We start from the raw sequence: 22,252 nt of genomic DNA, 5'->3' as shown, positions 1-22,252 counted from the left end.
AAAACAAGTTTATTAAATTTACCTTTGAATTTAATATTAAACCCATAATATACTTTCAAAAATATAGATTCTAACTTGGCAAATTTGCTTTTAATTTTATATTAAGAATTACTTCTAGACCAGTCACAGTGGCTCACACCTGTAATCCCAGCACTTTGGGAGGTCAAGGCAGAGGATTACTTGAGGCCAGGAATTTGAGACCAGTCTGGACAACATAACAAGACCCCATTGCCTATATAAAAAATACAATTTTCAAATAAAAAAGAATTACTTCTATTTAATTTTCTGTAACAAATGATCAAAATATGCAATGATTTTTAAGTAGGGATATTTGTACTTGTAGGTAACATTGAGGAAAATATGTATTTGGCATATGATATATATATATATGTATGTATATATATATATATTAGAAATTTTCATTATGCCTTGGAGTAGAGGTGGAGCCATCATTTAAATTAAGAGTGACTTTGACCTTCTACTTTATGTGTTGCTGAAGCAATCTTTAATTTCATTATTTGTAGTCATTGCCAAGAAGTAGCTGCCCAAAGCTTGTCCTATGGAAAAATTCACCTACTGTTCAACTGTCTCTCAAATTATAATTTTATCTACAGCAATACTTAAGTATTAGATCTATGAAGACAGTGAGGGAGGGAGGCTCAAGGGATAATCTCAGGAAATAAACCCAGCAAGCATTTATAGAGGCAACTAGACATCTAACAGCTGCTGGAAATATAGCAGAACTCTGCTTTTCAGGTATCACCTGGATTTGCAGAAGGAAGGAAAGATCAGTCCACAATTCAATATTGAGAAGGAATTTTTCATATCATTTCTTGTCTCTTAGCTTCGTATTTCCCCATTGTGTCCAATTGTAAGCCATTATGCCCCTAATTGTTGAAAGGTAAATCTTCCTTCAAAAAAAAAAAAAGGAAATAGTGAACTGGTCTTTTGAAGTCCAGATTAAAAAATCAAGACAAGTGGTACCTTTCTGAAATAGTATGTATCAGACCATCCCAAATTTATAGTCTAAAGCAATAATGATTTAGATTTCTCACGGTTTGGTGACTGGCCAGCGTGGCTGTACTGGGAAGTTCAAAACACCTTGATCCCTTGTCTGGACCATGGGTGCCAGCCGTTAGTTGGAGTGCCTCAATTCTCCTCCACATAGTTTCCATCCTCCTGTGGGTTAGACCTGATTCCTTACATGGCAGTCTCAGGACAGTGTTCCGAGAAGGGGAGGGCCAATATTTCAAGGGCTCTTGAGGCCTAGGCTCTGGACTTCACACATTTCTGGCATATTCTATTGGTCAAAGCGAGTCTCCAGAACAGTCTGATTCATGCTGTAAAGGAACAGACTCCACTTCATCATGGGAGGAGCAGCAGGGTCACATTATGAAGGGACACGTGTATAGGTGCTGGAGGTTACTGTGACTGTCTTTGCAAACACTGTCTTTTTTTTTTCTTTCTTTTTAAAGTGGGCAATCCAATGGCAGTCCGGCTATGCAATCTGTCTTCTTCTGGAGAGATACAGTTACAAGATGTGAGAGAAAGTCGTTGCAACGAAACTCTGAAAGACCTGGAAAATCAGGTATGCCATATGTCCATTTGAAGAGCAACTGGAAAAAGTCTGACTTGTGCAAAGTCTCTGCTCTTCAGATAATTCATGGTCAGATCAAATCCTTTCTAAGTCTCAAATGAGAAATAACAAAAACTAGTAACTAAAACCATTCTTATTTTTTTAAAGTTGACATCTATTTATGAAAAAGGACATGTTCGTTGAGCAAGTTTTGGCAAATGATAATCGATAGCACATTTTCAATGGACTCATCTTTGTAGAGCAGTGAACTTTTGACTGACAATAGATCCCTGATATCCGAGACCAAAGGAGGGTCTTTTGATGTTCTACTGGATCAGAAAGAAGAGAATACAAACTATAACCAAAGACCCTTTGAGACAGGAAGCTCTAAACCTGGATGCTGGTTCTAGGGCTAGATTTGTGACAGGTGAAATGGGAAGTACATCTGACCAGATATTTGTTCAGGCAGATTACATTATTTTGACTAAGGGTGACAAGCATGGAGAAGCTAACACCAGGGACCAAGCAAGGGGGGGAAGAAGGAATGTACCTTTATGTCAGTCTTTAATATGTGCTGGGCATGCTGTATATGTCATCTTATTTAATCCTTATAAAGCCTCTGTGAGTTAAGAGTTATTCCCATATTATAGATAATGATAGCTAATAACACTAAATGATGAGCATTTACCACATGCCAAATACTGTGCCAAATATTTTATATAGATTATTAGCTTATCAGATTAAGTTCTTAAAGCACCACAGGTAAGTATTAATGAACTCAAGTCATAGATGAAGAAAATGTGACTGAGAGCTGAAGTGTTTTGCCAAGTGACCACAGCTGCAAGGTGATGGAGCTGTTCTTGATTTTATTTTATTTTTTATTTTTTATTTTGAGTTGGAATCTCACTCTGTCGCCCAGACTGGAGTGCAGTGGCCGCTCCCGGCCACCGCAGCCTCGACCTGCTGGGCTCCGGCGATCCTTCCGCCTCAGCCTTCCAAGTAGCTGGAACTACAGGAGCTACCACGCCTGGCTAATTTTTGATTTATTGTAGAGATGAGGTCTCACCAAGTTGCCCAGGCGGGTCTTGAACCGGCGGGCTCAGGCAATCCACTCACCTCAGCCTCCCAACTGTTCTTGATTTTAAAGACCACAACTGCCGGGCGTGGTGGCTCATGCATGTAATTCTAGCACTTTGAGAGGTGGAGGGGAGAGGATTGCCTGATCCCGGGGGTTCAAGACCAGCCTGGGCAACTTGGCAGGACCTTATCTCTACAATAAGTTAAAAAAAAAATTGCCAGGCATGGTGGTGTGCGCCTGTAGTTCCAGCTACTTGGAAGACTGAAATAGAAAGATTGCCTGAGCCCAGAGGGTCGAGGCTGCAGTAGCTGTAAGAGTGCTACTGCACTCTAGCCTGAGTGACAGAATGAGGCTTCAACTCAGGGAAAGAAAAAAAGTCCACACTATATTACACTGGCTCCCTAACCACAGGTGGACAGAGTGGGGGTGGGGTGGGAATGGGAGTCGAGTGTAGAGGTGGGGCCAACCACACAGGTGGGAGAAAACACTACCCATTCTGGGGTGTGACAAGCTAGTGTTTGACGCTTGGTTTTGCCACTTCCAAGTTGTGTGAGACTTGGGTGAGCTTCTTAACCTCTCTGAGCCTTTAAATGGGATGAGAGTGCTCAACTCGCCAGGCTGTTTTGCTTATTAAATGCAATAACACTTGCAAACATCTATCAAGGAGCCTAGCATGTAGCGAGGACCTGGCTATGGAATGCGAGAATTATGTTTCTCTCTACTGACTGGATATTGTTTCTGACTCTTCCCCAAGTGTGAATAACGTGATATTGGTTTGATTTTTGAAATCATGCTGCCATCTAGTGGAAGCTAGGCCATACATGTACATTGATAGCAGCTGCACTAATGGTACTATGAATTCACATGCTTTACTTACAGCGCAGAGCCCTGGGGCTACCCAGACAGTTTGTGCTGCAAAGCCAGTTAAAAAAAAAGTCCAACCCACTGCAGACCAGTCATTTTGTAAAATACAATAAAAGAAACTTACTAGAGAAATGAAATGAAAAAGATACATAAAATACAACCCACATTTTTTTTGAATTATTAGATTCAACAGCATAAAATTCCTATATAAATTTCCAACCTTTTCCTCCCCATTTCTTTGTGTATCTTACCACGGATTTTGTAAATAACAGTGAACCAATGTGAACCCATGGGTACATTTGAGTAGATTCAATCCAGCTAAGGCAGCCGTTGTAGTGACTCAGTCCTGACAGACAGTCCTGACAGGAAAGGCTGGGAAAATCACTGGCCTGTGTATACTTTGTCCTTTGCTCAAGGAAAGAAACAAATGTGAAAAACTGGACGGAAAAGATGTTCAGGAGACAGAGGTGCAGTTAAATTCCAGCTTATTTATCTGCAGAGCGCTTAGACATCGTTGTATAAAGCTAAGTTTTGTTGTTGCTGTTTTTAAATTTTTAAACAGCTGGAGAGTGACTCAGCAAGACTTGATAGTATTTCTAATGAAACCCAGATTTTAACATCTGATGCTAATAAATTGACTGCTGAGAACATCACTTCTGCTGCAACAGTGATTGGACAGATCTTCAACACATCTAGAAATGCTTCATCTGAGGTAAAATTCACAGAACTTTTATTTTTTTGTTAGGAGGGGATTGGGAAAGAAAGAAAGACATCTCCAACTCTACTTTTTATTCCATGATATAGATTTGAGCATGGTTTAGGTTACTTGTAATCATTACACAGAGCACTCTTTCTGGGAGATACTCAAAGAAATGAAAAAGGGCTTCTTGTCCAAATATTTTCTTTTTGGATATTCGCAATGATCATTATCATCTTAAGATTTAAATTTAAATCTTCCAGAAGGTCCTGGAATGAATAAGTCTATTTCACCTTATTAATATGCTTAACAACTGCATTTGACCTCACCATCATTCCTATTCTATTCCGAGTAACAGTGTTTCAAGAAATTTACTTTGGGACATGCTACTCTAAACCGATCCCTTTCTGTTAAGGAAATTTGCATTTGGTCTTGTCATTCTGAGAACTTTAAGCCTAGTTTACATTTCTGATATTATAACCTGATAAATTCTGGTGACTGAAAGCAAGTAGTATACTCAACATTTGCCAAATGGTGTGACTTGAATACTGATCAACTAGGGCTATAAGTCACCAGTTATGGACTGACCCAGTGCGTACCAGTTGAAAGTCAGCATATCCTGAAAATTGTCACTCCTTTTTCCATCCCCTTTTAATGTCGTATTTCAAAAAAAAAAAAGATATTTTATATTATCATAGGTCCTTTAGAAAGTAGGTGGGATTCAAGTCATAACTTAATAAAAATAGAATTGAAAAAGAAAAATATTGACAACTGAATGCAGAATTTATGGAGGGATCAGCTAGTAAAGGCCAAGGACGTCAAATACCTCCAAAGAGGACAGTTAAAAAGCACTCAAATGCCAAGAGATCATCTCTCTGATATACTCCTGATTTTTTGATTGTAAGAAGACTAGAATCAATCGAATGGTTATACTAAGTTTAATTAAATTATGCTAAGTATTTTGAGCTGTAATATTTAACAGTCAGAGCACTGAACTCTTCTTATTTTGTCTGTGCTTTTGTATCCCAGCATCTGTTTTTGTGTTTTTGGGGGGTGTGTTGGAAATTCTGTGAAAGATCTTGCAATGAGGTCAAGTTCAGAGATGTAAGCTTCCTAATTTGTTATCTTAGTTTCTATTTTCACTTTGTCTTATTTTGAGTCTCTCTGCTACGTTCTGTGGATTAAAAACTAAACCTTTAATTTTGGAGAACACTTGTGCCTGCATTATCATGCCAGTGGTGCCACTTGCTACTATAAAATTTCATGATGATGATTGTGATGATCATGTATGACGTGTCTTCTATGATGATCAGTGTCTTCTCCTTGACAGGCAAAAAAAGTTGCTATAACAACAGTGAGTCAACTTCTAGATGCCAGTGAAGATGTTTTTCAAGAAGCTGCTGCTAATACTGATAATGATGCCTTTACAACGTAAGCACAATTTCAATTTGGGAAGGAAACTTGGCAAAACGCTTTTTATTTTCCGAGGTTAGAGCGTTAGCAGAGGCGTCCTTATTTCTCTCATGGACGCAGTAACTGGCTGGTTCCTCTGGAATGCAGACAGAAGCCTTGGCTTTCTGACCTTTAGTTGCTAGATGGAGTGGTCTGTGTTAGGCCTGGGAGTTAGAGAGTAACTAGGCTGATTTAAACAAGAACTTTTTTTCCTTGCCTTAGTTTGGCATGGCCAATGGGCAACCTCCATGTGTGACAGAACTTCCAACTCCTTTGTCAAGACACAGAGCTGCAAAGAATAACCTCACTTTTCAGGACACAATGCCAGCTTCTAATCCATACCTCAGCTCTCTTTCCAAGACCCTGGTGTATTGTTTTGTTTTTTGGGTATTGTTTTTGAGTTGAAGTCTCACTCTGTCACCCAGGCTGTAGTGCAGTGGCATGATTATGACTCACTGCAGCCATGAACTTCTGGGCTCAGATGGTTTGTCCTTCTGCCTCAGCCTCCCAAGTAGCTGGGACTATAGGTGTGTACCTCCATGCCCAGATAATCTTTTGATTTTTTTTCTGTTTTTGTAGAGACAAGGTCTCACTCTGTTGCCTAGGGTGATCTTGAACTCCTGGGTTCAAGCAATCCTCCTGCCTTGGCCTTCCAAAGTACTGGGATTGCAAGTGTGAGCCACCGTGACCGGTTCCTGGTGTATTCTGATAAAACTTTTTGACTTTCCCAACACTACACTGAAAAAAAAAAATCCAACTTTCCTTGCTTCCTTTTTTCTTGTCTCCTATGTTCTGGAATACTCTTGGTTGTATATTTGTGTTGAAACTCATGTACTTTATTCACAGAGACCCTTCACTGAGATTCACTGTATTTACACTTTACATACAGTTTTAAAAGCCCATTTTAAATTTAAATAAACATGCATGATCATTGTTAAAAAAATAAGAAAGAATGCAGATTAGAAAATTTTTAAAAATTATCCTACCTTTACTAATCTATTGGTATATATTCCAGGTTTTTTCCTCTGTGTGTATATGTATGTTTATATAAATTGCATACTATCTTCATTTATACCTTGATTTTGTCACTTAATCCCTTACAAACTCTTTTTAATATATCTTTGACACAAATATCTATGCACCTACATCATAATTTTAGATGACTGCATAGCATGAGTAAACCTTTATTTAAACAGTTCTCTACTCTATTATTGGACATTTAGATTGCTCAAGGTTTTTTGATATTGTGAGCAGTCAGCATTCTTGTACATGATCTTTGTACGACCCATTATTTCCTTAGGAAAAATTCCTAGAAATAGTTCTCAGTCTTCAAATGATTGCAACCCATACCAATGTAGTGTTGAACCTTCAAAAAAGTACAAAGATACAGAAAAAGCAGAAAGATACAAAACAGAGCATTTAAAAGATTATAATGCTGAGATGTGGTAGTAGAGGTTGTGTGAACAATTTTACTGGTATTCTCTGTGATTTCAGATTTCAATAGGAGTCTGGGCCCTTGTTATGAGGAGTGTGGATACCTCTCATTTTTCTTGAAGTAGGAGAAGGAAGTGACCAGGGATTCCAGAGTCTATGTTCAGTGAACAGGGAGATGGAGAGCCAGAGTGGGCTTTCTTCAGAGCTGAAAGCTGTGTGTTTGCAAAATCTTGCTGGAGGAAAAGGGAGGATTTGATATTTTTGGTGAGAAAGTTGAGGAAAGTTAGATTTTGAGATTTGGCTGAGAACATCACAGGTCACAAAGCAGAGGGGAGCATTTTCTTAACAATAAACAATAATGAACTTACTGGCTTAAGATATAAAGGAAAAAACAATTTTGTGTGATTTGTGTGTAATATGCAAATGTTTTTAAGGGAAGTGATCAGACAATAAATATAAATTTAAAATATAGAACACACTGAACTATAAAATGGTATAAATACACTCTGTCTTTTCTTCCTCCCACTCCGAATTTCTAGCCCATTTATTTATCTAATTACTCATTTTCTTCTTCTTCTTCTTCTTTTTTTTTGTAGAAATGGGTCTCGGTATGTTGTCCAGGCTGATCTTGAACACCTGGGCTTAAGCAATACTCCCATCTTAGCCTCCTGAATCACTGGAACTATAGGCACATGCCACCGAGCTCAGCGTTGGTCTATTTATTTTCTAGTCGTAGTCTATCAGTTTACTCTTTACCATGTGATCTCTGGAACAAGCTTCTGTGTACTCAGATCCTTCCTTCATTCACTTAAACAAAGCTATCTCCTCTGCCTGTAACTCTGAGGTCAGGTCGTCAACTCCTTAGCTCTCCTCAGGGGAATACTCTTGATGGGCTGCCCACAGAGGTCACTTTCCATCTCCTCTCTCCCCAGAGAAGGAAAATAATAATTGCTCGGGGCAACCCTTGCTTTCCAAACTCCATTCTCTCAACCTAGGCCAAGTCCAGGGTGTCCTGACACACATCAGGCCTTAGTCATCTGTCCCATTTTGACTTCTTCCTTCTCTCATTTACAATTTCCTCTTTGTGCTCCTCAGCTGCTGAATTCCCCTTCTACACTTATAGGGAGAAGCAGAGAGGGTGAGAATAAAAGGGAGGAGAGTGACAAGGAGGAAAGACACCACCCCAGCTTCAGCCATCTCAAGATGTCACAGTGACGCACCCATTCTCTTATTTTACACTGGGAAGAGGTTGATGTTCAAGTGGAAGTGTTCTGGAGCTGCGGATAGGGTTTCTGCCAGTGGGGGGGGGATCATAGTACAATCAATGAGTTGAGGACTTAATTTCTCCATTTTGAACACTGGCTGCAAAGCCTGATCTATAACCTCAGAACTTTGCTATCATGTTGAAGGTCACAGTTGCCCTGGTTTGCCTGACCTTGAGAACGCGAAACTGCCTCCCTAACACTGACTACCTTGTATATTTATGCTTCACTTTTCTGTTTGTATGTCTGTTGCAGCTAGCTGCTTTGGTTACAAGACACCCCCTAAAATGATCTTATCCAAACAGTTTTTTTTTTTTTGCTTGTTTTTGAATTGGAGTCTCACTCTGTCACCCAGGCTGGAGTGCAGCCTGCTGGAGTGCAGCCCGCTGGCTCTGGCGATCCTTCTGCCTCAGCCTTCTAAGCAGCTGGAATTGCAGGCGTGCACTAACACGACCGGCTAATTTTTGATGTATTGTAGAGACGAGGTCTTGCAAAGTTGCCCAGGCTGGTCTTGAACCTGTGGGCTCAGGCAATCCACTCTCCTTGGCCTCCCAAAGTGCTGGAATTATAGGCTGAGCCATCGAGCCCAGCAGTAGATTTGTTGTAAAGAGGCACATAGGATCTCATGGGAACCCAAGATCAGAAATGTCACATAGCTGGGCCTTGTCAACCTAAAATAATCAGAGTCAGAGTCTAACTTAAAGAGAGCTTATTTAAGCTCAAAGCTTGAGAACAGCTGCTGGGGAAGCACAGATTCCAGAAGAATGGAAGTCAGGGTTTTGAAGTGTAGAAATTTGGGATTGTTTATAAGACAGGGTTTAGGGAGGCTTAATAGAATTCCAACACCTTTCTATACTAAGACTTAATGCTTAGTTAACAATAATCTTATTAGTTGAGGTGGGCTTTTTCTTTTGGGAAAGGCATGTTTAACACTCTACGCTGAAGATGAAGCAATCATGGGGTCTTTTGCGCCATCTGGTCTAAGTTAGGTATAGGACAATAAAGTAGCAATTAATTAATAACAAAGATCAGTGATAGAAGGAGGGGAAGTTTGGTCTCTGCTCTCTCCTAGTCATTTATAGAACAAGAACAATAAGGAAAATAGTGAATCTGTAATCTAAGAAGCAAAAGTTGCAAACATGCTTCATGACTCAGTCTCCAGGGCTTAACTTGCCCCTTGGCATAATGCATTAAAAGAGTCCTGAAATCTCATTTCCTTTTACAACCTTATAGACCTTGGAGCAGGGAGATGACTGAAGACCCAAAGAAGCTTTGTAGGTCTTAGTAGAGGAGTTTTTGGGTCCTCTCTTATTTTTAACACAAATAATTAGTCTTTTATTTTTAACTTGAATTTGTCCTTTCAATGATATAAGGACCTCTCAGGTTCCCTCTAAGCTTTCTGGATAACTAATTTTTTCACTAACTGAAAAATTTCTGCCAAAGAATCTGACATGACATCTTTTGAGTCATTTGTGCCAGGTTGATGGCCAGCCCTTGGACTGGTTACTCTGGGACTGGCCCTATCTCTAATCTAGTCAGTTATAACACGAGAAGGGAAGTCTCATATGGGAAAAAAAAAAAAAGATAGTCTCAGAAGTAGCTGTGCTTAGAGCTTTTAAAATTGACTGTAAAATTGACTGTAGACATGGAAAACACCCCCACATATTCAGTATTGCTTTCCCCTTAGTGAATGCCTGAGGGAGCAGCTCCTGGTATCCCCAAGTGTTTCACAGGGTGCTAACTTCTTAGTAGGTACTTAGCGGACACTGTTTCATTGAATGACGCTCTTAGCAGACTAGAGTTTTGTTCTGTTGAAAGCAGCTTTGGCATGCCAGAAGTACATAGTGTGGATTTCTGAAAACTCAGAACTGGCTTTTTGAAAGGAAAACATTTGAAACAGAGGAGCTGACTTAAATGATTTCATACAAATGATGATTACGTTCTTTTTATAAAGCAGTCCTTAATTATTTTAAATGTTGTCTCTCTTTATCTCACTTGGAGGAAAAGATTGTTTATTGGTAGAAATAAAGATTTGGAATATAGAACAATTACATTTTGATGAAATCCTTTCATTTCTGGAAAAACTAGACAAATTACCTTAAAAATATAGATTTTATTTTGTTTAGCACTGAAGTAGTTCAAATATTTCTATAGGAAACAAGAAAAAAGGAAAGATCCTATGACTTTTCTTTGGAGAACACCAAATTGACAGGTTGCCCCCACTCCCTCCGCCTTCCATATAATCTATCTTTGAACTTAGCTAAAGTAGAGAAGAACATTGTGAAAACCTGCAGTGATTAGTGCATAGCTGAGGCAATGAACTCAGAGATCTACTCTTCCATCACCTCAGGAACCAACAATTTATAAGACATGCTTTGTACCCTAAGGGGTTTGAGTGAGAGGAGGGAATTGAATAAATGGAAATCTATTCTCACCGTTGGAGAAACAACTAGAAGTGCATGCCAGGTTGAGTGTGGGTGGCAGCACCATTCTTTTTAGTGAAGAGCATCTCAATAAATACTGTTTCTGCAGTTAAAGGCTCTACCACTGAACTATGCTCCTGATAAAGACCATTTCTATCAGGAAATCTCAATCTTGATTTCCAACTTTTTGGCATCTATCTCCAAGGTAGCCTTCAGTGAGGACAGTCCAGCATAACTTTTTTGTTTGTCCGTTGAGTTGGAGTCTCACTCTGTCACCCAGGCTGGAGAGCAGTGGCATGATCATAGCCACCGCAGCCTCATCCTGCTAGGCTCAGGTGATCCTTCTGCCTCAGCCTTCCAGGTAGCTGTAACTACAGGCACGGGCCACTACACCTGGCTAATTTTTTGATTTATTGTAGAGACAAGGTTTTGCCAAGTTGCCCAGGCTGGTCTTGAACCTGTGGGCTCAGGCAGTCCTCTCACCTCAGCCTACCAAAGTGCTGAGATTATAGACATGAGCCACTACACCCAGCCCTCCCCCTTTTTTTCTTAAAAAAATAAAGTATATATAACAAAACAAGACGTGACGAAGAGAACTAATTATTCTTAGATGATTGTCAATGCTGTTGTGACCACACACCACATGAGTTCTGTGTTCATGCCTTTCTGCTGTAGTATGGGAGAGAACACATACTTCTAATTCTATGACAAAGTCTCTAGACTACTAAGTTGTTATGTTTTATTCTATGCAGGCTTATTGAGCAAATGGAGAATTTTTCCTTGTCCTTGGGCAATGAGAAAGTGGTGCAACCTAACATAGCAGTCCAGTCAGCTAGTTTTTCTTCAGAAGGTACTGTGGTGCCTGAAAATATTCTCTTCTCTGTGAAGAAAGGTGAGCTATTTGTCTCCCTTGCTTGTAATAGCAAAGAGCATTCTGCTACCAATGAAGAATAACGCTCTAATCATGAAAATGAAGACTTTTAAAATTCTGTTTTTCCTCTTCTCATAGGATTTAGCAATTCTCTACTTCCTGAATCAACATATATACAAATAAACAGGGACGGCCTTGATCCAGATGCACAGACTGAACTTCAGATCTTGCTTAATACCGCAAAACGTAGGTCTCAAACTTTGTTACATTAAAAAAAAGAAGACTCAAATTTGTGGAATTAATCACTTAAAATCTGCTGAAGGAGAAACAATATCTACTAAGTTGCATACAGAATAATTTGCATTTGAGTATTTTGAGCACTGACATGTTATGGTAATCTCAACTCTACTCAATCTCAACTCTATCTCAATCTCAATTTTAACTCTAGGTCACAGAAATGATTATTTTTTTTTTCTTTTCAAAAACCTTTTGGAGGGTAGCAGAATTGAAATGTTTGGTCCATGCACACAAATAAGTGTTTGTGCAGAATTCTTGGTAAAGAGGTTCTGTTTTATACTTACATATTTAAAAAAATGTTCGGTTACAAGCTCTGCCCATGTTTACTGTGGCATGACACTCTCAGGGTCAGACTCATCCTGCAGACCTGCTCTTGAAATGGTTTATATATTTGGCATAGTGGTCATCTAGTGGTATAGATTTGAGGTTATCGCCTCTGTATGATTCTCACCATGGGCTCCCTGGCATCTTGCATATGACCTTTCAGAAATTCTTACATATAACTTCAAATGGTTGTATTTTTCAAAGTCTAAAAAAATAAGCAAATTAAGCACACCTCTCTCCACGAATAAAAACTCCAATGCCAGAAAGTGTATATTTTAGAAAGAATAGATTCATAATAAAACTGAAAAAGAAAAAAAGAAAATTATTCTTGGAACTGACACTTTGTGGAAGTTTGCTCATTCACTTTGGCCACATGCTTCGAGGGTAGAGACTAAATTTCAGTCTTTTATGTTCTTTTGTATTTTTTCTTTCCATCTGAAAATATTTCATGCAGAAAGAAAAGTACAGAAAACAATGTAAGCAACACCGAATGTACCTGCCAGTAAGGTAAACAGATACCAAATTTTTCTATATTTGCTTCAGGCTTCTTTAAATAAAAGAGAGTGAAAAAAATATCACAGCTGCACCTGAAGCCCTGGGCCTTGTGTCTTCCCAGTCCAAAATAATGAATAAACTTGGTCTTTATATATATTTGCCTGTGTGTGTAATTTTGTTTGCAAGGAGATAACAGGTAATGAAAATTCATTTTAAATATCCATGGAATATGTCAAAAGCTGACCATTTATTAGACCACAAAGAAAAGCGTATATATCTTGTAAAATAAAAGTTATACAGAACATAGTAAACAGTGCAGTAAAACTAGAAAGGTACCATGAGGTAGCGTTGGATAAAATGGGAAACATTCTACCAATTTGAATTTTTTTAAAAAGCATTATTAGAGAAAAAATTAAAGTGTAGATTACAAATTATTTAAAAATGAATGGCAATGAGAACCCCAAATATCAAAACCTATAGGATATAAGCAAAGAGGCATTTGAAGAAAAATATTATCTTTCAATATATTTATAAAACTATAAAGGATTTTTTAAAAAATCTAAGCATTCAGCTAAAGAAGAATAAAAATAAAATAAAGATAAAGAAATATAGACAGAAGGAATTAATAAATATAAGGATAGAAATGAATACAGATAGATATTAACAAATGCTAGATTTGATTGACAAAATGAAAAATTGATTTCATAAAAAGACAAATGAAATACGCAAGCTTTTGACAAATTTGATCAAGAAAAAATGAGAGGGAATATAAATAAAAAAATCAATGAGGCATATCTAGACATATGAAGATTTTTTTTAAAAAATTCAAGATAATAGTAAATGTAATTTCTTTGAATAAATCTGAATATCAGTGAAAATGATGACTTTCTAAAAAAGGACTAAAATATTGTAGAATTGAGAGAAGTGAGCGAGACTTTCATTTTTGAAATTAGTATACTTCTATGGATTTGAATTTTTGCATCAAGCATGTCATTCTTTTATTTAAAAAAACAAAAAGAATAGAAAGACGTCTTACTGCATTTTTAGGGTTAACCTTATCATCTAGTGTCCACAAGGAACAGTTTGGTGAAGTCAATGTGCCTTGAACAAAAGTCAGAGACCCCCTTTCTTTCCAGGTGGAGACTAGAACAACATGGCAGGCAGAGGGAGGGAAGCAATTTGGGGGCTGTCGGGGCCTTGCCTGTCTCCTTCAAGTCACATGATTCAATAGACTGGGAATGAATTCAGTTAAAATGTAACTAATTGTTGGTTCTTCTGCTATTTTAAAAGTGGGCAACCATTGTATAAACTGGTTAAGAGGCATTCCTTGAGGGGTTCTGATTGACCACTGCTACTGCCAGGCCCAGTGCAAAGCCCTATGCAGCAGCCTCGATCTCCCAGCATTTCTGACGAACAGTTGACCACTTTTTCCAATGTCTGGAAGAAATGCTTCACAATAGCCTTCCAACCTTGGGAAAAGCCCGTGATTGTCATGATATAACAGAAACCAATAGCTCAAGAGGTGAGTTGAAAACTCCATTGGAAGAATCACTTGAGCACTTTGCTCTGTGGTTTAATGCGACTGGTCCTTACTCAGTCTCTTTAACTAGGAGACAGATCTCACAGGGCACTTCTCTATGCCCAGCTATCCTGATATTCACCCTTTGCTGCTTCTTGTTCAATGCCTTCTCAGTGGAGGAAGCAATATGGGCTGGGGCTAGGTACGTATCATGTTCACCCCGCCTTGCTGAATAGGAAGCAAGATGTTTGCTTTATACATGAGATCCTTGAGATGCCTCCTTCAAGTGGAATAGGCAGAAATTATTGTTGCCATATAGAAGGTAAAGAAACTGAACCTCAGAAAAGAAATTAATGTAGATGGAATAGCCAACCATGCGTTTTATGTGTTAATTACATATTACAATAAGTCAAGTTTCAGCCAGCAATGAGTGTTTACTGTATTTTACTCAAATACTGAGCAGCCATGCAGTTCAACAATGACATGGGATGTTGCTTCTTGTGTACTCTTCCATTCATTTATGAATTTTAATGTCTTTTCTCCCCACAGATAAAATCACGGCATGTGGCTTTGTAGTGTATCAAAACAACAAGCTTTTCCAATCAAAAACTTTTACAGCTAAATCAGATTTTAGTCAAAAAATTATCTCAAGCAAAACTGATGAAAATAAGCAAAATCAGCGTGTTAATGTTGCAATGGTCTTTAGTCCAGAGGTGAGTTTTTCCAAGAACAGGAATGGAAAAAATCCAGACCACTCTTGATTACAAAAATGGGGATAGTTTGGATAAAAGATATTCACAGACAAACTCCTTGAAAGATTCCGTATTCATTTAAAATTTCCTCCCACCCATATCTTTTGTCTAACTAAATGAAAAGTTAACTAATTTAAATTTTATACCCCTTTTCTCCTTCTTCACCCATACTGAAGATGCCAATGCTTAGTATATATTTAATTGATTTCTCAAATGACTACCTCATCCTATCTGATTTTTTTTTTTACCCAATTAAGCATTAAAAAATCAGTAATCATAGTGGTCTTATCAATTCACAGTACAACCAAGAAAAATTCCAACTCCATTCTTATGCCTGTGTGTATTGGAATTTATCAACAAAGGATTGGGACACATATGGCTGTCACAAAGACAAGGGGGCTAATGGATTTCTGGGCTGCCGCTGCAACCACACTACTAATTTTGCTGTGTTAATGGTAAGGATGTACATGGCAATCTCTTTCTAAACAAGAATCTTCCTTATATACAATTCTGGTGTGTGCTTACTTGGAGTTTAGCTTACATAGATTCTCGACTCAGATTAAATAGACAAACAGGAAATGGAGTGATAGGTTTAAAAGGGGAAGAGCTGATAGAGGCCAGTACAGTTTTTTGCAAAATGAACTTGGGCTAGAGAGGTCAGTACTGTGCTTTTAATAATGGGAAGGGGGCCCATGTGTGAAAGAGAAGTTGACAGACTCCGTTCAACTCATGTGTTCTGAGGCACATAGTTATTATAACCAGAGGTAATGCTGTATAGCTATGTGTTGAAGACTTTCAATACATACTTAGCCATATGTGAACAGTTTAATTCAGTTACCCAAAACTTTTCCCATTGCAATCATCCAAGTTACTAAGTTTTTGCCAGAAGATATAAAAGGAAAAGTTCTTGAATTCATCCAGTTTGTTCCTATAGTTACTCTATGTCTTCCTTAATTCTTTTACCTCCCAAACTATAATGCACAAGTAACTAATGACACTTAGCTCTGGTACGAAGCAGTGTTTTGCTTCTCTGAAAGTTCTTGGGTCAGTCCTTTTAAGAAGAGGGGCTTCTTTCTGTTCCATTGTCAGGAGCTTATTATTCTAGTGAAACAAAAAAATGTTATCTTATGAACTTGATAGAATGTTTCTTATACATAATGGAATGGGGAGTTATGTAGAGTGTCTTCCCCTTATTAAGGAGCTGTTAATCCTGTGAATCTCCCAAAGAGAAGCAGATGTTTTCATTTCTTAATAGCTATGATAGAGCCATATTTGGGAAACCAGTGGAGATCAGTAGAACATACAGCATGCACTATCTAAGCAAAGAAACTTGCTTTTTAACTTTTTTTGAGATAGCTGTAGTTTTCTCATTTTAATCATCAAACTTCTCTTATTCTAACTGATTTGGATTATTTCTTTTCTAACTTACATTACAGGGAGACTTGCTTTCTCAACCAGAAAACAGTACAGATCAACCTTTAGCTTTTTCTGATTTTTTTTTTTTTTTTTTGAGTTGGAGTCTCACTCTGTCGCCCAGACTGGAGTGCAGTGGCCGCTCCCGGCCACCGCAGCCTCGACCTGCTGGGCTCCGGCGATCCTTCCGCCTCAGCCTTCCAAGTAGCTGGAATTACAGGCATGCGCTACCACGCCCGGTTGATTTTTTGATTTATTGTAGAGACGAGGTCTCGCTGCCCAGGCAGGTCTTGAAACCACGGGCTCAGGCAATCCACTCACTTCAGCCTCTCAAAGGCGCGGGATTACAGGCTGAGCCACCGAGCACGGCTTTTTTTTCTGATATCTTAAAGTCATAGCATCATTGATCAGCTGTGTAAAGCTCAGGTTGCTGTACATATTAAATGATGCAGACTGCTTTGTCACAGTTATCTTTCCTCTTTTTTTTTGAGGTGAGGCTTTCTGCTATTTCTTCTCACTAGTATCTGAATCTGCTTCAGTGCCTACTTACCCAAATTTGTAATTAGTTTTGGGTTGCAATATTCAAAAAAGTGGCTCATTAGGATTGTATATAAAGTAAGACCTGATAGGCTCTGAATGAATAGATTATTTCTGATATCTGAAGATCTATGAATCTTGTGGTTTTTTGTGCATTTACTTAGTATACAACACAGAAGAAATTACATGATGTTTTTGTTTTATTATTTTTTAAATATATATTTTATTTTTGTTTTACTTCTATAAAAGCAGTACATGCTCATTGCATAAAGTATGAGCATTTATCTACTAAACAGAAATATACTGATCTGGAAAATATTTATGAAAAATTAAAATGGCAATTCAAGCATAAACCCCTATATATTGGTGTAAGTGACATAGATAGTATTTTTAAACATATAAAAGAAGGTCACCTCTGGGAAAAAGATGGGCTTTTAAGAGGTAAGGTATGGTGTGGGGTAGCTTGCAGTAGAGAGGATAATGTGCTTTTTATGATGCAGATATACTTACATTGCTTTTCTACTTTTTACAATTTAAGAAATCAGAAAGTATAGACAAGCAAAAATAATTATGTATGTCCTACCTACCTGGTGATCACTATTATTACCTTACCTGATTTCTAAGAGTACATAATCCTGTGGAATATACTTTTTTATGCATATATACAAACATACTGGGATGGGTATAGATGTACTACACAAAAAAAGGGACCTCCTTTTTGAAAAGTTAACAAGATTGTGAACATTTCTCTATGTTAATGAAAACATTTCTGCCACTTTACCTTTAGTGCCTCAGCTTAGATATGCTTGGATGACAGTTACACGTAAAAAATAATGTGATGGGCTGAGTGCAGTGGCTCATGCTTGTAATCCTAGCACTTTAGAAGGTGGAGGCAGGAGGATTGCTGGAGCCTGGGAGCTCGAGACCAGCCTGGGCAACATAGGGAGACCTTGTCTCTACAAAAAAAAAGTAAAAAATTAGCCAGCATGGTGGTGCATGCCTGTAGTCCCAGCTACTTGGGGAGTAGAGGAGGAAGGATCTCCTGAACTCAGGAGATCAAGGCTGTGGTGAGCCATGATTGTGCCACTGCACTCCAGCCTGAGCAACAGAGTGAAACCCCAGCTTAAAAAAAAAAAAGGCAGGGCAACCCCTTTGGTTCCCCTCCCACTGTGGGAGCTTTTCTGTCCTCTCAATAAACCCTGCTTAAAAAAAAAAAAAAAGTAATGGATAAGTGAAGCAACTTAACCACTTTAGATCTACTTCAAGCAATTTTGATCTTAGACATCATGGAAAAGTATACATTCTGACCCTTGAACAGTGTGGGTCTGAACTGGGTGGATCCACTTTTACACAAATTTTTTTCAAGATAAGCAGTGGGCCCTCACATTTCAGGTTCCTCATCTAGAACAAAAAGTGGATGGAAAATTCAGCCTTAGCAAGATGCAAAGCCAATATATGGAGGCCAGCTTTTCATGTCTGCAGGTCCTGCAGGACTGACCACAAGACTTGAGTATGTGTAAACTGGTAGCTGCAGACAGTCCTGGAACCAACTCCCCGTGAACACCAAGGGACGACTATACACTTTTCCCAGCTGAATTAGGTAGTTGTTCTCAAGCCTCCATTTCAAGTAAACTGCTTAAAGATAAGGGGCTAATTTAATTTATTAAAGAATATATGAAAACATTTTTAAAAAGTAGACATATCAGGCAACTATCGTGTTATTTTGACCAGTGTAACTTCTTGTGATGTTGGCATTCATTGACATTTCAGGAATGATTATTTTAAAATATGAGTCAATTTATTTTTCAGGCTTTCAAAAAGAATTATCAGTATCCTAAATCACTTGATTACTTATCCGTCATTGGATGTACACTGTCTATTACTGGTCTGGCACTCACAATTATATTTCAGATTGTCACCAGGTAAGAGGGGAAGTGGGCTCTTCTCATAAGAGAAATTGCTATCCTGGTATAATTTACTCTGTGCATTCTCGTCAGAACCCAGTTGCTTTGAACTAAAAGGAAATTAGAGATGGAGCTCAACGTACTCATTTTACAGAGAAAGACCCTGGGCCTGGAATGGCTAAAAAATGCACACAAATAAGTATATAATTACAAATTGTGATAACTTAAAAGAAGATTACATACTTTACAAGTTTGGCATGTAAAATGAATGTGGCCCCACAGCTCATGAATGCTGCAATTTCTTAGTGCTGTATAGAACCATGCCTGTCAGTTTGCATTTGTATAATAAAGAAACATTGTTAAACAGCAAGTTTTTGGGGAGAAAAAAGTAAGTTTAAAAATATATCAAATTTTCAAATGGTGAAAGTTTTTCCAAAAATATATAAAGTTTTCAAACGGTGAAAGTTTTTGAATTCCATAATTTTTTAAAAACTCTAATTTTAAACAATTATCTATAAATACATAACTCTCTACCTTAATCCCTTCACTCAAGATCCAATTTTGTATCTTACTAATTATTTTTTGTCACATGTTACATTTTTAACAATCTGTAGTCTTTCAGAAGCTTTGCTAGTTGACTGTTTTTCCCATCAGCATGAAATTTTTTTAGAACAATGACCTCCTCTGATTTGTTTTTATTTTCTATTGATTGGTTGATTGATGGATGGATGGAATCAGGGTCTCATTCTGTTGCCCGGGCTGGAGGGCAGTGGCCTTGACCTCCTGGGCTCAGGTGATCCTTTTGCCTCAGTATCCTGAGTAGTTGGGACTATAGGCGCACACCACCATGCGCAGTTAATTCTTAAATTTTTTGTACAGAGGAGGTCTCTCAGTGTTGTCCAGGCTGGTCTCTTACTCCTGGGCTCAAGCAATCTTCCGCTTCAGTCTCCCAAAACTCTGGGATAGAAGGTGTGAACCACTGCACCTGGCCATGCCCTCTGATTTTGATGCTGTGGTTTATTTTGTTTTGCTTTCCTCACTGTACCCCCAAAGTGAGCACAATACAGAATAAAGGAATCTCTGTAGAATCAGTATCTATGGAGGGTTCCCACTGGTTCTTCTCTCATACTCATGGTGTCTCAAGATTAACTCATTTTTCCTTCAGAATACTTTCTCCCTTCTCGATTTCTTCACAACTATTTTCTCAGATATGTAGACACAGAATTTATTTTAAAAGTGTTGCTATTTAAAAATTTTTCCTGATGTTTTATTTTAAAAAGTTAAAAACCAAAGAAAAGTTGAACAAGAATGATAAACACTCATATATGCTTCACCTAGATTCATCAACTATTCATGCCTTACTTTATCTTTTTCTATTTTCTTTTCTGCAATTTTGAAAGTTGCATTCACCATGACTCTCATCACTAAATTCTTCAAGCATCTGTCTCCTAAGAACAAGGGCATTCTCCTACATATCATAATTCCATTCTCTCCACTCAGGAAATTTAACTCAAGAAATTTAACATTAATATAATACTATGTTAATATACAACCTCCTTATTCAGATTTCTTCAGTTGTCACAGAAATGTTCATTATAGCTCGTTTTGTTTTGTTTTTTAATTTCTCAACCCATTTTGTTATCATGTCTCTTTATTTTCCTTTGGCCTAGAATAAGTTTTATCTTTTTTGTTTATTTAGTCTTTCATGACATTGATGTTTTTTAAATGTTCAGGCCAGTTATTTTGAAAAATGTTCTACAATTAAGATTCATCCGAAATTTCCCTTATAATTAAATGCAAGTTAATTATTTTTGGTGGAATACTACATCGTTGATTTTTTTTTTCTGTGACACAGCAAGAAGTACATATCAGTTTGTTTCATTATAGGATGTGAGTTTGATGCCTTGTTTAAAGTGGTGTCTGCCAGATTTCTGCATTGTAAAGGCTCATTTTTTTTCCTATGTAAGTTATAGGTAATCTATGGGGTGCTACTCTGATATCCAGGTTCCCAATAACCTTTTACTCATGATTTTTTAATCCATTGATAGTGCTTATAGGAACAAATGATTGTATTAGTGGTTGAAAATGATGATTTTGCAAAAGTCTATCATGCTTTCTATATTTATTTGCTACGCTCTTTGAAAAAATTTCCTTCCTAATGTAGCCAGAGGGAGCTCCTTCAAATTGCTTTGCCATGTCTCAATTTGTCTTTAATCACTTTCTTATTTCAGTCACAGCAAGATGATCTTTCATCTTTTGCTTTCTCTGACCCATACCTGAACCAGCCATTTCTCCAAAGAGCCAGCATTGGTTTTGATTCCTCTTCTTCCCCTTTTACACTGAGTCTTTTGCCAGTCATTTAAAAATTGCATATTGAGTGAGGAGCTGAATACACATTTTATATTTGTGAGGAGATGAATATAAAACTATGAACAAGACAGATAAACTCCCGTCTCTCATGAGATTTACATTCTCAGGGACGAAGACAGATAAAATGCAAATATATACACAAATAAATGTGTAATTACAAATTGTGGTAAGTGCCTTGAAGAAAAATGTCATGCCGTGCAATTACAAGTTTGTCATGTAAAATTAAATGCCTCTTGTATTTGGCCTAACATTTGTATCTTCACCACAGTTGAACTAACTGTTACTTGGTCCCATGGGAATGAATTGTAGTGGCTGAATAACTAGTTTCATTGTCTAAAATCTCACTCCTTCCAATTGTTATCAGAGTTTTTTCTTTCTTTGTCTATATTTCCTAGTGCAATTCTAAAACTATAGATGCCACTAAAAGTAAGCAGGAAACAAAAATAAAAACAAAGACAAAATTTTATTGATTTTTAAAGTTCTAGATCATAAAGTTTCCTTTTTCATGGGCAGGTTCCCATAGTCCCTGACTCACCATGTTTCGACTTAACGAGGGTGCAAAAGTGATAGGATTCTGTACACTCCTCTATTTACAGTGGTGTTACATCCAAATAAACCCATTGTAAATGAAAAATATTGTAAGTTTTTCTTTTTTTATTATTTTTTTTCATAATCAATATTTTTTATTATGGTTTTGTGGGTTACAGTTAATGGTTAGGCGTACAATTACGTTTCATTCAGGTACCCTGTTGATAAGAGGTGTTAAATTTTTCAATCTACAATATTTTCCATTTACGATGGGTTTATCGGGACACAGTCCCATCATAAGTTGAGGAGCATCTGTATAGTAATATTCTATAAGAAAGGCCTGACTATTTGAAAATAACCTCTTCTTCCTGTGGATTATAATTTATGTTCAAAACTTGGCAAAAAAATAGAAACTAATCTTGCTTTATTTTTTAATTTTAATTTTAATTTTTTTTT

The 22,252-nt window shown here is 37.6% G+C and overlaps 1 protein-coding gene across 2 annotated transcripts in view; it reads left to right on the top strand.

The window, feature by feature from the left end:
- The window catches only part of ADGRG7 (adhesion G protein-coupled receptor G7), a 71,480-nt gene that overhangs the window by 26,785 nt on the left and 22,443 nt on the right, over positions 1–22,252 (top strand). Inside the window, exons 4-11 of one of the 2 annotated variants that reach the window (XM_008069150.1) lie at positions 1,476–1,588; positions 4,081–4,230; positions 5,546–5,646; positions 11,539–11,678; positions 11,796–11,903; positions 14,842–15,005; positions 15,344–15,499; positions 18,804–18,916. In XM_008069150.1, coding sequence (XP_008067341.1) covers positions 1,476–1,588; positions 4,081–4,230; positions 5,546–5,646; positions 11,539–11,678; positions 11,796–11,903; positions 14,842–15,005; positions 15,344–15,499; positions 18,804–18,916 — 1,045 coding nt within the window. Of the gene's footprint in view, positions 1–1,475; positions 1,589–4,080; positions 4,231–5,545; positions 5,647–11,538; positions 11,679–11,795; positions 11,904–14,841; positions 15,006–15,343; positions 15,500–18,803; positions 18,917–22,252 lie in introns of those variants that run through there. The other variant, XM_021718111.1, reaches the window with a different exon arrangement.

The sequence above is a fragment of the Carlito syrichta genome, unplaced genomic scaffold (assembly GCF_000164805.1).
Source record: "Carlito syrichta isolate Samal-C Ts95f unplaced genomic scaffold, Tarsius_syrichta-2.0.1 Scaffold311833, whole genome shotgun sequence".
Classification (NCBI taxonomy): Eukaryota; Metazoa; Chordata; class Mammalia; order Primates; family Tarsiidae; genus Carlito; species Carlito syrichta.
Note: the sequence above shows the minus strand (reverse complement) of the source record. Positions and strands in the feature narration are given on the sequence as shown.